This window comes from Mustela nigripes, chromosome 2, assembly GCF_022355385.1.
Source record: "Mustela nigripes isolate SB6536 chromosome 2, MUSNIG.SB6536, whole genome shotgun sequence".
Classification (NCBI taxonomy): Eukaryota; Metazoa; Chordata; class Mammalia; order Carnivora; family Mustelidae; genus Mustela; species Mustela nigripes.
Window position 1 is genome coordinate 163374489 of NC_081558.1, and position 17590 is coordinate 163392078.

The window sequence follows — 17590 nt, forward strand, 5'->3', positions numbered from 1 at the left end:
ACAAAGAAAATGATAATGGAAGTAGGAAAAGGAGATTCAGTACTTCTATAGCTGGAGTACTGAAAGAAAAAGTAAGGTAAGAACACATTTTTAAAGATATAAACCAGGAAAACTTTTAATTAAACACAAAAAATCTTGAAGCAGCATATTTGAAATAGAACACTGCATGGTTAGGGTAAACTGTCCCAAGAATAGACGACTATAAGACATATACTAGAAAAGTTACTCAACTGTGCAGAAAAAGTTAAAATGTTTTGATAAGTAGGCATAAAGATCAAATCACAGAGATAAAAAAAAAATCAGGTTGGCTTCAAATTTTCTACAGAAAACTTCACTCAGGTGATAGTAGAGTAAATTTAAATTTGTAAAGGAATTTACAATTCCTTCCAAAATTACAAATGCATATACCTTTTGATCCAGAAATTACACTTTTAGAAATTGATTATAAGGAAAGGAAATTGGTTATAAGGAAAGGAGGTATAAACCAAGAATTTTATATTCATCATACCATCCTTCAGATAAAAAGCCTACAAACAAATAGTTTTGAAAGCAGGAAAACAAACAAACTCAGGAATCCCTTTTAGAGGAAAACAAGATCAAACTTCAGCCAGCCAAGATATACCTGAAAATTCTACAGCAAGAAAACTGGGATTAGCCATTGACTATATTTAACTATAGGCTATATATAGACCATCACTATAATTAAACTATAGGCTAAGCTATATGGAACATTAGGTAGCAAACTGAATGTAAATTCCCTGGCAACGTAGAAATAATTCAACCAACAAAAAAAGTCAAGGATGGAAGAAGGTAAAAGGTAATTTGTTTGCTTCATCTATAAAAAGATGGAGAGAGACTGAAGCAATTTAAGCATACTTTTTGTACTGATGTAAATATGAAGAAAGAGAATACCAGTAAACAGTGGAAAAAAAGAAGGTAGAGAAAATAAATTTCATCATCATCCAGGGTAGGAAACTTATAGATAATATGTAAAGATGGAAAGAACTAAGAATAAGAGTTTTATAAAATCATCATTGTAATGTTATCTCCTTGGGGGGAAAGAAAAATCCTCCATAGTATCAGAAGAAGTATCCAAACAAAACAAAAGAAAATGGAATGTATCATTAAAAACGTAAGATAAATTTTTAATAAAAACAAAATAATATGACAGCTAATACCAACCACATACATGGTATTAATAAATGCAAATGGCCTAAACTTTACCTTAATAAAGAACAAGGAACTTGAGGTTGCATCACAAGGCAAAGCTTGATCCTGTGCTGTATAGAAGATGCCCATCTGGAAGAGATTATGCTGAGTGAAATAAGTCAAGCAGAGACAGTCAAGTATCGTATGGTTTCACTTATTTGTGGAGCATAACAAATAGCATGGAGAACAAGGGGAGATGGAGAAGGGAAGGGAATTGAGGGAAATTGGAAGGGGAGGTGAACCATGAGAGACTATGGACTCTGAAAAACAACCTGAGGGTTTTGAAGGGGCAGGGGGTGGGAGGTTGGGGGAGCCAGGTGGTGGGTATTAGGGAGGGCACGTATTGCATGGAGCACTGGGTGTGGTCCAAAAACAATGAATTCTGTTATGCTGAAAAGAAATAAAAAAAAAAAAAAAGAAACATATTGGTTTTTAGGAAGATCAGTGATATTTAACACTGGAGAGTTGACAGACCTAGGTCTCTTAGGAAACAGAAAAAAAAAAAAGTAAGGTTAAGTGATATTTAAATAATTTCAAGGAAATTTGAAAATAATCTTGTAAGATTACCCCCAAAGACATTTTTCCAAGAGAATAGAGAAATTCACTGCCTTGAAATGGTTCAAAGATGAAAAAATGTAATACTCAGAAACCACTTAATATTCTAATTATACATTAAACTTGTATTATATATTATATTTCTGTAACATCCACTGCTTATTGTCTAGCTTCTCCTTGCAACATTTGTACTTAATTTTTTTTGTTTTGTTTTGTTTTTTGTACTTTAGATAGCTTAAAAACTGCATTGTTCATGATAAAAGCAAAATGTTTACAAATCACATTCTAATATATTAAAAAAAGGCAATTCAGAAGGATTGAACGTGTGATCTCAAACAGATGTACAAAAATCAAATAGGGGTCCAGCCTAATATTAATTTGGAATTCAAGAGAAAAAAACATTAAATAACCAAGGAAGGGCATTAAATTACACTAAAGTCTTCAGTTTATAATAAAGATGTATCCATTATGAATCTCTCATATCAGCTAACATCGTGTTGAGTTCCATAAAGCAAAAAGCTACAAGTGATACATGGAAAAAGAGTCAATCATGCTGATAATAGGAAATTTTAATTAACCCTCAACCTAAGAATGTCTAAACAATCAATAATATATAATAGTCATGTATACATAATTGATATATACTCTCTACTCTCAAAATAAAGAATGTACTTTTTAATCACTGCTCTTGAAATAGTCACAAGGATGACTATGCTGAGCCACCAAAAAGCCTGGTGGAGATAGTAGACAGTGTCTATCAAAATTACATATGCAGGGCGCCTGGGTGGCTCAGTGGGTTAAAGCCTCTGTCTTCAGCTCGGGTCGTGGTCCCAGGGTCCTGGGATCGAGTCCCACATCGGGCTCTCTGCTCAGCGGGGAGCCTGCTTTCTCCTCTCTCTGCCTGCCTCTCTACCTACTTGTGACCTCTGTCTGTCAAATAAATAAATAAAATCTTAAAAAAAAAATTACATATGCATATACCGTTTGATCCAGAAATTACACTTTTAGAAATTGATTATATATACATAAATATAAAATTATCTATTTACAAAATTACCTATTTTATGTGTCATTATAAAATACTGTGTAGAATGAAATGCTGAGAAGACCTAAATGTTTATCAGCAGGTCTGGTTAAATAAATTTTTATATAACAGTACATTATTAGAATATGACACATCTATAAAAGGAAATGAAGTTTTTTAAGTATTAATAAAGATCTCTAGGATGTATCCTTTGTGCAAAAACAAGATAAAGACTGTGTGCATAGTATACTCATAGTATACTCAAAAAAGGTAGAGAAAGTTTATTTATATATGCTTCTGTATGAGGTATAAACAGAACTCTGGAAAGATAAACAGAAAAACAACAGCAGTGGAATGTGAACTGGACAAATGAAGAATAGAGTAGTATGGAGAGTTTTCCAAATATACTTTAAAAATTGTGTGTTGTTCCATGTGAGTATATTATCTGCATAAACATCTCAAAAGAAGCAATGTTATGGGGTTATAGAAGATAAAGCATTAATTCTTCTCTGGGGGACCAGGGGGAAGGGAGCAGAAGCAAGTAATACAAGATTATAGAAAATAGTTCAATCAAAAGATGGTAAAAACCTTAAAACAATATGTTGACTTGAGGCTAGAGAAAATTCCAAATTTAAAAGACATTTAATTGAAGAAATCTATAAGACTTTGCCACTGATAAGGTAGAGGGTTGAGGGTGATGATGGAACAAAGATAACCTAGCTTTGGTGTCTGGATGTTTGGTGATGTCACTAGTCAGGAGGGGGAGTGCGTTAGAAGTACTGGTTGAGGGGCACCTGGATGGCTCAGTGGGTTAAAGCTTCTGCCAGCCATCAGTTCAGGTCATGATCCCAGGGTCTGGGATCGAGACCTGCATTGGGCTCTCTGCTCAGCAGGGAGCCTGCTTCCTCCTCTCTCTCTGCCTGCCTCTCTGCCTACTTGTGATCTCTCTCTGTGTCAAATAAATAAATTTAAAAAAAAAAAAAGTAGTACTGGTTGAAGGCAGGTGCAGGTATAGAAGCAAAATAATTCTGTTCTGGAAGGGTTGAAGGGTTGTCTTGAAAGAGGTATGTGAAGTTTATAGGATGTCCCAAGAGGCTTTTGTGTCTCAGAAGAAAAGGCGCTATTTCAAAATCTGTGCAGGCCATCCATCTCAGAAAAATTTTTATCAGAGCAAAACCAACCCTTCATCAGTCAGGACTCCCAATTTTGAGTCAGGTATTTACAAGAGGAAAGGAAATGTTGTGTCCCAGAGAATCTGGCCACTGAGCTGTTTCCCACACAGGTGTTTGTGGTCCAGTAAACATGAATGGTTGTTCTACCAGAAAGGAGGTCCAAGCAGACCCCGAACCAGGCTCACATCCCAGGCGGAATGAACCTGAGCCTGGGGGTAGGGCCTGTATTATTCTTTATCTTCTCTCGGTGTATTTCATGAATGTCTCATCATTTTAACGTGGCCATCGTCACATCAAAATATTAACTTAAAAGGCACTTCTTTTACAGGCAGAACAATTGCTTCCTCTCTCTGTTCAGCTGTGCCTGTGAGCACAAGCAGCATCCCGGTATCAGGGACACCGTTGAGGCCAGTCTGCCCTCAAATGTGCCTTGACATTCCAGCCCCGAGCTCTGAACCAGAGCTATTGCTGAAGGTCAGGATTCATTCCAGATGCTGGGACCTGCACGTGCAGGGCAGAGGGCCTCCAGATAAAGCAGACAGGGGCTGTGGGGGCCTGTTGGATATAGTGGCTCCTGAAATTGCTCAGGAGACATCTGATCTGTGATGTTTGACAGACCATTGCATTCTCATCTTACCTGGTCACCAGTCATTACAACAGAGTTGCAATAGATCTAAACTACAACGGACCCCTTAAACAGTTATTAGTGAAGGTGTGCAATCTTGAAACTCCATTAAGAAATGAAGACTGTTGGATTATTGTAATATTTCAATTGAAAGGCTTTTTTACTTACATTCATCTAACCATTTTTCCCCCATAAAAGCCTCAGTTTATACCAAATAGGATCACCGAGTCTACTACTACCTGCGGAACTTCAACATGTAAGGTGAGTAATTAAAGTAGGATTTAGCCATTTGTGTCATGTTTCCCATATGAAGGGTAAGACTTTCTCAAGGGCCAAATGTCACCATGGGTAATGAGGCTCAGAGAGTGAAACACTAACACATATTTTTAACTACCATTATTTGTTTGTCTTATTAGAGTGATACATGTTTCCTAGGAAAAACTTTGAAAATAAAGTAAATAAGAGATAGATAAAATTTAAGTCACCCATAATCTTACTATCTGGAGGTGATGACTGTTTTAAATATTATAATGTATTTTCCATATTTTCTATGGCTATGTATGCATATATGTATATATGTAATCATATATATAGAAAGATACATTGATTCAGTCTGTGGATATATATTTGCCTAGAAATATGTTGTATCTGCAATTCCTACATTGTTTCTTGTGGTTCCTTTGTGTTCTATTATATTCCTCAAATGTCTGTTGAAATCTAAAATGGAAGTTTTAGAATATTTTTTTTAACTTTTGGCGTTTTCAGTTATACCAATCACACACAAACATGTACATATGGAAAACTACAATTTTAGTTATTTCTTAACATGCAGATGATGGGTTTGATAGCTAGATTACTGACTTTTTGCTCCAGAGAACCAAAGGCAAGTAAACCTCTGTTGGGAGAAAGTCAGGAAACATACTATATTCTCAGTCTGTAGTCTTCTGCATCCTCAGAATCAGAAGGATTTTTTTGTTTTTTGTTTTGTTTAAGATTTATTTATGTGGCAGAGAGAGAGACAGCGAGAAAGGGAACATATGCAGGGAGAGTGGGACAGTGAGAACGGACTTCCTATGGAGCAAGGAGCCTGATGCAGGGCTCAATCCCAGGACCATGGGATCATGACCTGAGCCGAAGGCAGATGCTTGATGACTGAGCCACCCAGGCATCCCAGAATTAGAAAATTTCTTGGCTCAGGCCTCTTCTGCTGAATCAAATTCTGAGTAAGACCTTACGATGGTATATATTTGCTAAAGCCTATTTTCTACACTTCTGCTTTTTAAAGTTTTTACAGTGTTTATTAGTAATAAGTATCACCTAATGTCATATGGTTTTGAGGGAAATGATAATTAATTATAAATAAACTGGCTCCCCCAAAATGAAAACATGTTTTTTGTTACTTCAGGAAAACACAGTAACTCAGAAAGTCAGGCCCAGGGGCGATGACTTGAAGCAGGGGTCCCTTGCCTCCTTTGAGCTTCGTGTCAGCCACAGAGGCTGGAAGAGAAACACAGAAGGGACAGACTCTGATGTGGAATGTATTACAGACACTAAAATTATGAAGAAGTCTCCACAGAAGAAAGCAAAGCCTCAGCAGCCCAGACGTCCAGCCACCCTGCCAGAAAACGTCAGCCCAGTCCAGAGGTCCCAGGTGTTTTTCTTTTCTTATCCGCAAAATGTATGGTCATTCACTTATTCCAGAAATAGTACTGGGCAAAGGTTCTGCTTCATTTTCACGTTTTTAAAGCACTCTAATTATAGCATGTGTATTGTCAGTGTAGTTTCCAGTCCCAATTTCTATTTTTTTCCTCCCTATTCTCTTTTGGAAGAAACGTCAGAAGGTTAATACCAGCACATCAGTGCACTGTGTGATGCTCAACCAACTAACAGGGCCCTAAGAATGCCTGCATGGGAAAAGGATTTAAGATTTGTATTTGAGAGAAACATATTCATATAGGATGAACCTATAATCTGGAGGATCCTGCATTTGATGCTTTATAGCAAAAATTCTTAGCCAGATTTTATAATAGGTACTTACCCCAGTAGTTGAGGTTCTGGAAAAATGGGATATAATCTTGATAATACGCTTAAGTGGTGGGACTGATTTTAAGAAATGCACCACCCCACAATTTCCAAATGAGTTTGTTTTTTTTTTTTTTCAAAAGAACCACTGCACTTTCATTCTTACAGTATTATTCTTATTTAATCCCTTTTTGAGAACTTGCTCTTAGATTTAGCGTATATTAATAAGAATACCTACAATTAAGTGGTCATTTAACCTATGCCAGATTCAGTGGTGGATGGTAGCAGACAATATCTCACCACCATTTAAAATCTTTTGTAACCCAAAGTTCATTGCCTACCTTATCTGCCTTGTTCATCAGGTTTGATTTCTAATGACTTTTTACTCTTTCCCCAAATTAAATTTACCCTTAAAGGGTAGAGATGGGCCACCAGAGAAAATATTCAAATAAATTGCCCTAGGCTCTGAAAGCCGTAAACTAATTTGATCAGCAAATATCTACTGAACTTTGCTCTGTGTAAAGATACTGTGTTAAGCATTGTGGGAGACAAGATATTTTAGGCATGGTTCTTTCTAAAGGAATTATTCTGTACAATTGTTACACTGCAGAAATATCTCACACATTCTTTTGTAAAGTCTTTGGCAAACGGAGTATAGGTTCTTCTAGAAAATCTTTAGTGACAGAAACGTATTACCTCTGGAGGTAGTATTTCTCATTCCATTTTTGGGTAGCTCATTCTCTTAAAATATCTGAGGACCAGTTCCCTCTAATTTTGAAGTTTGGGCCCTAAATCTTTCTTCAAGACTGTAGGGGAAAAAAACTGTCTACAATTGACAGAATTATTGGTCATAATTACTTTGAATTATATACATACAAGCTCAAATATTCAGAAGATATTTATTTAACATTTGCTATGTCAAAAATGCTGCATGTATGTAATATAAAAAGTAGTTATATCATTTTATAGCCCTATCTCCTTTAAGCCTGATTTCTACTCATTAACTGGGCAATTTCAAGATTCGGGATTTGTTGACCCATTTTATGAGTAGGTTTTATGCTGTAAAAACATAAGTGATTGAGAAGTTGAAGAGTACCTTGGTGTTAAGATAACACATTTTAGACTATAGAGATTCACTTAGTGTGGTATGTGTGTATAAAATCATCTATTAAGTGCCACTCAGTATGCTAGCCAACTACAGGGGATTTAACTGTGAGCAAACCCACATACATTCCCTGGTTGCATTAAACTTACACGGAGACAGATAATACAATAATTAAACAAATGTAAACTGCTACTTTGGCAGTTTTTAATGACTTAGTAGCATGAGTACTTATCATAAGGGATTTGACCCTGCCTGGAGGGACTGAATGGGACAAAGTGATGAAAAAAATCCTGTGAAAACAATGGCTGAATTTTTAGGATTGAATCCCAATTAAATTGGTAAAAAGAGAGGAAGAGCATTTCCAAAGGATGCACACATACGCTAAAGAAGGGTGCTGGTGAATACAGAGTACCTTGCGAAGACAAGGAAGCTCTGGCAGGGCGGAGAGATGGAAAGGGACTGTGGGGTGAGAAGCTTAGAGAGTGACCAGAACCATGCAGGGCCTACAGACTTTGACAAGGGGTTTTGCATTTATCCTAAAAGCAGTGGGACACCACTGAAAGGAGGTGGTATGATCAGATCTTCCTTTAGAGAAAATTGTTAGCTGAGTATGAAAGCCTCTGGCGAATATGGGCAGAGCAGTCAGGGGCGTATTAACAGTGGTCTCCTAGGGGAGAACACTGGCAGCTTGGGCTGAGGTGATGGCGGCCAATCAGAGGAGGGGGTGCATTTGTTCCTTGTGTGTTTGTCTTGAGGAGGAGACACGGACCCGTGCTGGCAATGTATTAGGTACAGAAGTTGAAACAGAGGGGAATGTCAAGTACTACAGTATTTTTGGGCCCTGCACCTGGTTCGATGGTGGTTCCGTTCTTTGAAATAGAAAATTCTAGAAGGTGGCTGGGTCTGTTGGTGGTAAATCAGTTTGAGACCTCAAAGAGGACATTCTGAGTGAGGAGTAAGGGTAAGAAGAAAAGAAAGACTGGACAGAAGCCTGAGGGATTTTACCATCTAATGGCTAGCTATAAGGAGTAAGTGTGTCCAGGTGATGGTGAAGGAATGATTGGGCAGGAAGAGGACAAGCCAGGTACTTATTTCCTCATTAAAACCAAGAGGTAGAAAATGTCAATTCAAGGAGAGTTAGTCAGAGAGGCTAGCTTCTGTTGAAAGGCCTAAAAAAAGTCCATTTATTTAATGACTTAGAGATAATAGGGGTGATCTCTGAAGAATTTTATTTTCGTTGGAGTGAAGGGGGTAGAAATCAGATTGGAATGCACTGATTAGCAAGTGGAATATGAAGACGTGGAGGTAGGTGGATGTCAACTCTTGGAAATGCAAGAAAATTTCACTTCAGAAGATAGTCTATACAAAAATCTAGAATTGGGGCAGATCAGGAGACTGGAATTCTGTAACATTCGAAAAATGAATTTAACCAAAATTTAAACCTCAACTGAAACAACTTTCAATTACTTGAGGAGTATTTGCCGTAAATTTCTAATATTCTGTCCAGTAAGCACTCTGGGCATTACCACTACCAGAAGAGGCACGGGAAGTATCATTAATTTTATCATTAGCCTAAGTAGATGGAATTAGGAAGACAGATATGCCCAAGTCAATCTTATAATGTGCTCTAAAACCTTGATAAGAGTAGCTCTGGAATTAGTAAATGTTTTAACTTAAATGTACCACAATTCAATTTTATTAACACAGGTGATTAATTAATTGTTAATTGTTAGCTAATTGCTCTTCCTAGAGAATTATTTTTATCACCTCCTTGTGTTTCTCAGAAGGTTCCACTTTCCTTACCCTCAACAGCTTTTCCTGAAAGCGGGGCTCCCAGTAAAAATAATATTCTTATTGTTTCCTACATCTGCAGCTTTTAATTCCCTTTTATGTTCTCTCAGTGTCCTTCGTTAATTCATTCCAGCAAACAAACATATGCTAAGCATTTCTGTGGGGCCAGGTGCTGAGGCTGCAGAGGTTGACACAGTTCTTGCTCTCGAGAAGCCGAGCACCTACTAGTAGCCATTCCAGTCAAAAGAGACCTTTCCCGGCATCATACATTTTTCATACCAGCTGTTTCCCATCTTTTCAAGTGTGAAGACATCTTTTTTAAAAAAATGACACAGAGATCTCACATAATAATAGGCATTGTCCATCTACCGATTAAAAACTACATAACAGAAAGCCATTATAGATATTTTGAAATGAAGGTATATCTTATGTCCCCACAGCAACATCTACCTAAATTTTAAGAACAACGTGTATATCCACATGAGACGTATTTATTCAGTGTATGGGCAGTAATTCATGAAGATTGTTTGATTCACTATTGAGGCTTGTAGTCTGCAGCACTCATTTCACACTTAATTTGCCTTATGTTGTGTATTGTTTTTTTATTTTATTGTTGTGTATTGTTTTATTGTTGTGTATTGTTTTTTAACTTTTACAAATGCTTACCTAAATCATATATTTCTTGAGGGCAAAGATCAGAAATTGAATTTTCCATATTTCCCACAAATTTATTTTTTTTAAGACTTTATTTTTTAAAAAATTTTATTTATTTATTTGACAGAGAGAGATCACAAGTAGGCAGAGAGTTAGGCAGAGAGAGAGGGGGAAGCAGGCTCTCTACTCAAGAGAGCCCAATGTGGGTCTCGATCCCAGGACCCTGAGATCATGACCTGAGCCACAAAGGCAGAGGCTTAACCGACTGAGCCACCCAGGCACCCCCAGAAGTTTGCTTCTCTACAGAAGTGAATAGAGACTGAATGAATGTGGTTTAGTATGTACCAGTGATTGCTGCTAACTCTCATATAGTTCCTGTTAATATCTTACCACAGGCCTCTTCCTGGGAAATTAATAGAAAGGAGAGTCAAAACCTTGTGCAGGAATCTAAGGCTTTGATTGAAGTTGAAACCAGCAATGGCGATTATCCAGATATAATCCTGGTGAGATAAATTTCATAGGCTAAATGACACCTTGAGATTGATTTGCGTTCATGAAAATTAGAGGAATTCAAGAAGCATGTCATATTAGTACCTCAAAGTAATGAAACATTTAATTGAATAACTTAGTTTTTAGGTGAAGAAACAAGACTCAGAAAAGTTAGTTACATATCTAAGGCTATAGAAACTAGTGAAAATGGCACTGAGACTTATACATTCTGACAGCTAATCATGATGCTTTTTATTTGAGTTGTTAGGGTGAAAAAACTTTAATAGTATGCAAATCCATACAATTTATGTATATATAATATATATACAGGTATATATACCTGTATATAAATTATATTTGTAAAAATTGAAGATCATCCTGAAATCTACATTCCCAAACCTAAAGCATATGACACTTTCTGTAATTTATAGGAGGGATCCCCATCAGAAAGTGTCTGTAACTGACTTATATTAGGCCACTGCCAGAAACCCTAGAGAAATCTATTCAAGAAATATAGATGTATTTCTGTTTATTCCTCCTAGATTATGTATCCCTGATTCTAATTTTGGTAGTCACTATCAAAGGCCTTTGTATCTGACTATCCTATGTATCTCAGCAGACTTGCTTTGCCTTATTGATACAGGTGTGGAAGAAAGCCTTTGATATATAGGAAGAACTGACTCTAGGACTGGCCATGTGAGGAACACTGCATCTTACTATTTAACACTGCCGTGTTAAAGACATTATCCATTATGCTGTTTAGTGTTCTTTGCACTGTAATTTAAAAGTTCATTTAGATATTAGAATTTAATGTCAGGGAAAAATCTATTTGGTGCTTCCTTTTGTTAGAATATGAATTACTATATGAGTTCTCTTTTTACTTTGATCACCAAGGAGCTTATAGCTACCCTTTAAATAAGAATAACTGTAGTCACCTACATAGTTGCTGTTTGTTGACATGATAAGGGAGTGTATTTAGAAAGGGACCTGGCCTTGCCTGAGTAGCTCAGTTGATTAACTGTCAAGACTCTTGATTTTGGCTCAGTCTTAATCTCGAGGTCATGAGATCAAACCCCGCATAGTGTTCCATGCTGGGCATGCACCCTGCTTATGATCCTTTCTCTCTGCCCCTGCCCAGTGCATGTGCACATTCTCTTTCTCCTCACCCCTCAAAAAAAGAAAGGGGCCTGATCTCATTATACCTGTCTTTAGCTGAGGTGTCTTCTGACTTCAGCCTAATTTTTGTGCCCATCAGCAGAAAATAATTGTCAGAAAGTACATGGCGTAACAATTTGTTTCTCAGAGTCCACAGTCTCTCATGGTTTATCTCCCCCTCCAGTTTCCCCCAACTCACTTCTCATCTCCATCTCCCAGTGTCCTCTGTGTTGTTCCTTATGCTCCACAAGTAAGTGAAACCATAGGATAATTAACTCTCTCTGCTTGACCTATTTCACTCAGCATAATCTCCTCCAGTTCCATCCATGTTGATATGTTGATACAAAAGTTGGGTATTCATCCTTTGAGTTGGAGGCATAATACTCCAACAATGGAATTTTTATGAAAAAAATGTTTTTGGGGCACCTGAGTGGCTCAGTGGGTTAAAGTCTCTGCCTTCGGCTCAGGTCATGATCCCAGGGTCCTGGGATCAAGGCCCATATCAGGCTCTCTGCTCAACAGTAATTCTCTGCCCCTGCTTCCCCCCCTCTCTCTGCCTGCTTCTCTGCCTACTTGTGATCTCTGTCTGTCAAATAAATAAATAAATAAAATCTTTAAAAAAAATGTTTTCATGATGGAATATTTCAAACATAGTACCATCAACTCCCGAGTGCCCATTTCCCAGCTCCACAGGGACCCACTCCGGCCAGACTTGTCTCATCCACATTCCCTCCCTGCCCCCTTCATCCCAGGCATCACATGACTTCTTGAGTTAAGAGGCCATCTGAAGGGATATTGAGAAGGTCTAGGACTCATTTGTGAAAGGGAGCAGGAAAAACCTTCATTTTAACAAAAAGGAACAACTAAACCCAGGAAGAAAGGAAACACCACAGTGTTTTCCAAAAGGAAAAGAATCAAAATGTAATTGGCAACAGAAGGGAGTAGGAAGTACAACTGGTATTGGAAAGAACATGATTTCCCTGTCCCTGTGAGCCGTACTAGTCGCTGCGTGTTTTCCATAGTCCTGTTGGCACGTTTTTCAGGTAGCCATCCCTCTGTCATCTTCTTAAGCTCTGCATACAGCTTTTAGTGAGTACTTTTTCACAAGCTAGGCATGACATTTATATTATAATTGTTTTCTTTTTATGTAATATTTCTCAAGTTTTATGTGATTCGTGTGTGTGGTGGGGGTAGGATTTATTTGTGCCCCGTTGATCCTCGTGGGACATCTGTTCTCATACTCAGGGTGCCTGATTTATTTAGATAAATATGAATTATCCACAGGTGCACATCAATTTCTGTGTTAGGCTGTCATTACAGTAATTCCAGTAGGAAATAATTGCTTCTGAATGTTTGTCTATACTTTCTAAAACTCACAAATTAGAAAAATGATTCTTCTTAACCCCTGGCTTTCTACCCAGTTCTCTTTACCCTGTAGTGCTTCCGTGTGTGTGTGTGTCTATGCACACGCCTTAATTCTGACCCCGTGTGTAGAAGGGAGGCACTCAGCCAACAGCGCTGCAAGAGATTATCACTTAGAGAAGAAAAATCAGCTACTACACAGGACTCTTCTCATCCCCTTACAACCAAGTGGTTTTATTATTTTGGTGAATTTACTGGGGCCCAGGTCCTTATTTTCAAGTGTAATAGGCTTAGAAATATATGTTCAGGGCACCTGGGTGGCTCAGTGGGTTAAGGCCTCTGCCTTTGGCTCAGGTCATGGTCCCAGTGTCCTGGGATCAAGCCCCGCATCGGGCTCTCTGCTCAGCAGGGAGCCTGCTTCTCCCCCCACCCCGCCTGCCTCTCTGTACTTGGGACCTCTGTCTGTCATATAAATAAATAAAATATTTTTTTAAAAAAAGAAAGAAATATATGGTCAGCACATCAGAGAAAGCCCATCATCGCACAGGGATGATTTTACATTATCCAAACTGATGAGACCATTGTACAGTATCATAATAGTGGTTGGGTCATTTGAAAGATAAATACAGTGTCTGTCCGACTGGAAGGCACACACAGACTGACACCGTGCACGCTCTCCCTTTGTGCCAATCTGCATGGGTTGGTCAATTACAGTCTGACACTTGCTGGTGAGTTACTTGACTGAATATTTAAAAGGCTTCCCGCGAAGACAGGCTGCCCTGTTGACCTCCCCTAAAAGCGTGACAGTGACGATATTACCCACATGACTGTACCGCGAAAGCCACAGGCCCTGTTCCACCTGTGCTCCGAGGAGTGTATCTTTCTCATATTGTATGGATAAGGAGTCCGTCTGTTAAGCATCCTCTTCTCTTTGCTGTGTCTGTCCGTCTGCCCTTTTTTTTTTTTTAAAGATTTTTATTTATTTGACAGATCACAAGTAGGCAGAGAGGCAGGCAGAAAGAGGAGGAAGCAGGCTCCCCACTGAGCAGAAAGCCCAATGTGGGGCTCGATCCCAGGACCCTGGGATCATGACCTGAGCCCAAGGCAGAGGCTTTAACCCACTGAGCCACCCAGGCGCCCCTGTCCGTCTGCCTTTTGAATGGATTTTTTTTCATAGTCATGTACTTCATTTTTCTCTCTTTCAAGTTCCAGGCACACCTCACTCGGGCTGTCCTACTGATGGCTGTGCACCTTTGCCTGAAATGATGAGAGTGTTGATGGCTTTTCAGATCTTTCCCGAGTCTGACCACCACTGATGACGGCTGCAGTGTTCGCGTTAATTCTCCCGGATGTCTCCTCTGCTGTGGCTTAGGGTTACAGCAGTTTGACCTGTTTTCCTAAGTTCTTCCTCTTCTCACTCCACCTTGTTCTTGACTGAATTTTCTTCATATTCTTTTCTCTCCAAGGCCTATGGTCTATGGAAGCTATTTTTTAAGAAAAACTATTCTTTTGTTTTCTTTCTTTTCTCATTGAGATATAATGCTCATTGTGCAGTCATTTTTAAGGTTTGTCTTTTTGTTCTACACCGTGCCTCACACTTAGCATGCTCCCAGACTATCCATGTGGCCCTGAGCTTCGTTTCCCTTTTCTCCAGTTGCTTCTGATCCCGTAGTTTGCTGGTGTCACCTCTGTGGCCTTGTTTTGTCCTTCCTGATACTAATTTATTCTTGCCCTTCTCGCCAGCGTGGTTCATTCATTTTCAAAGTCTATGCAAGGAGAGAGTTCTTGGTAAGACCTTGCATGTCATTTGGCACTGTGGAAGTCTCCAACTGGGACTCAGTTAAAACTCTAGGTGTTTTCTAGAGATTAAAAAATTGTCATGGAAATAATGAGGTTTTTTAAGAACATCTTAAACCTCTTCAGGATGCCCTAGGTAGCCTCTCCGTTGGACCCTTAGAGACATTACATGTGGGGTTACCCATCTGCACTGTACCAAACTTCTTTCATTATTTTTCATAATCTCGTTAGCAAAGATACAGTTCCCTCCACCCCTTCAGGGTAATTGAGATGATCCAGATTTATTATCTCTCTGACCCTGTAAAACTGTATTCTGAAATTCTTTTGTGTGCCTGCCTGTGTATGTGTGTGTGTGTGTGAGTGGGGCGTGCCTTTCCCCTTTCTTTATGGCCATGATGAAATTCAGGTATGGCTCTTCACATAGATCCTCTCATCTAATTCTTCTTGCAACCTGAGGGGTAAATTCTTTTTTCATACCCAACTTACAGGTGAGGAAAATGAGCTTGCTCAGGGTCACACTGCCAGGAAGTGGTCACCTTGAACCCTAGCTGTTCAGCTTGAGCTCCCACGTTTTTAACCACATCTCCTTGTGACTTCTTACTTTCTCTTCCATCTCCCCACACTGTTCCCCCCATCTGTTCACCAGCCCCTTCCGCACAGGTTGGTTGGAGTACACAGATACACTTTATGCAGGGGCAAGGATTTCAAGGGACAGACAACACATCGATTAACATTCAGCATTTTGGGTTGGACAGATTTCCTGAATTCCACAGATGGGCCTTCTCTAGGCAAGGGTCTTGAATTCATTTTAAAAAACCAATCCATCATCCTTGCCCACGTTAAGCTAACTTCCCTTTATCTCATTTCTTCCCTATCCACCCTAAATCTGACCTATCCAATAAAGTTCTTTTCTGCTTAAGACCTGGCCCTTCTTTTTCCAGTCCACCCAGAGTCCCATAGACATCATCAGGACCATCATCACAGGGATGGTTCCTGGAGAGGAGAATCTTCTTCTTGTCTAGGATTACCACTTGTAGGAACATGGTTGTGGTCATAACTTGATCACCATCCCCTTCCATGAGCTGGTGTTGCTTGACCTTTGACCTATTGTTTTTCATCTTCCATGCTCAAAACGCATACACTACCCACTCTGATTCTGAACTCTTTCTGTCGTAGTCATTTCCAAACTCATGTGTAAGTTCAAATTTGTCCCAGTTAACCCCAGATGGGAAGGAAGTAGAAATTCTTTCAGATCACCTCTTGTAGAGGCACCAGCCTCTGTTACGGGGATCAGTGTCTGAGTGAAGGTTGCCACGGTTCTGCTTTACTAGAGCATTGCCCTGTGGCATTGTTGTAATTAAGAGTTTGTCTTAGTTCAATTAAAAACTCGAGCTCACTGCTATGTGATTTACTCCAGGCAAAATTTTGGCATATGAGCCCCATACCACATTGGTGCCCCACAAAATCAAGCCATCTGATCAATGGGCACTGCACCGTGCTTAATAGGAACAAGAGAAATAAAAGCAAAACAAGATTGCCGAACATCCTAGCAAAGAGGAAAGAGTCTCACGTTATGTCACCATGTGGGAAGAGACTGAATAGACTAGATGTCCTAGGGGGTCTGTTCTGAAAGGTGACTGGGAAAATTAGGTTTCCAGGCTATAGCAGATGGTCAGGAAAGCAAATGATCAATTGGAAGAAAGCTTCAAAATTCAGGAACACCAGGGGGAGTAACATTGCCAATGCTGACAGTAAGTCAGAGAAGTTGAGTGGGACTAATTTCCTGAGACTTGAGTCAGGGTATAAAAGTATTGACTTTTTGTTGCACTGTGCATGCTTTTATTCATCTTGGGGGAGCACATGTTCCCAACTGACACTATGAATATTTTCTGACTGATATGAAGCCATACTGGTATTTGTCATTTTTCTAAATTATGTAATAATCTTTTTTTTCTTTTTCTACTCTGAATATCAGTGGCAAGCCCATATTGCTAAGACTTTGGGAAGAACACCTGTTGTGGCTCCTTCAAGTTGGGGTAGACCTGCTTAGTTAATAACCAGAAACCCTACTTCCTTTTTGGTTGGCCCGCCTTGAGCCTTTTTGTCCTCTGAGGTCATTTCAGCCTCTTTGGCTTGCACCTGGTCTCAAGAACAGATTGGCAAATGGATTCATTTAATTTTTCTTGATCTGCATATATTTTTTATTTTTATTTTTTTAATAAACATATATTTTTATCCCCAAGGGTACAGTTCTGTGAATCGCCAGGTTTACACACTTCACAGCTCTCACCTTAGCACATACCCTCCCCAATGTCCATAACCCCACTCCATCTCTGAATTCCCCTCCCCCCAGCAACCCTCAGTTTGTTGTGTGAGATTACGAGTCACTTATGGTTTGTCTCCCTCCCAATCCCATCTTGTTTCATTTATTCTTCTCCCACCCCCTTAAGCCCCCATGTTGCATCACCACTTCCTCATATCAGGGAGATCATATGATAGTTGTCTTTCTCCACTTGACTTATTTCGCTAAGCATGATACGCTCTAGTTCCATCCACATCATCACAAATGGCAAGATTTCATTTCTTTTGATGGCTACATAGTATTCCATTGTGTATATATACCACCTCTT

At 39.1% G+C, this 17590-nt stretch overlaps 1 protein-coding gene across 1 annotated transcript in view; it reads left to right on the forward strand.

Moving 5' to 3' along the window:
• Window positions 1–17590, forward strand: part of MORC1 (MORC family CW-type zinc finger 1) — a 189148-nt gene that overhangs the window by 133661 nt on the left and 37897 nt on the right. Inside the window, exons 18-20 of the mRNA XM_059388362.1 lie at window positions 4784–4846; window positions 5991–6236; window positions 10553–10660. Of these exons, the coding sequence (XP_059244345.1) occupies window positions 4784–4846; window positions 5991–6236; window positions 10553–10660 (417 nt within the window). The remainder of the gene's footprint in view (window positions 1–4783; window positions 4847–5990; window positions 6237–10552; window positions 10661–17590) is intronic.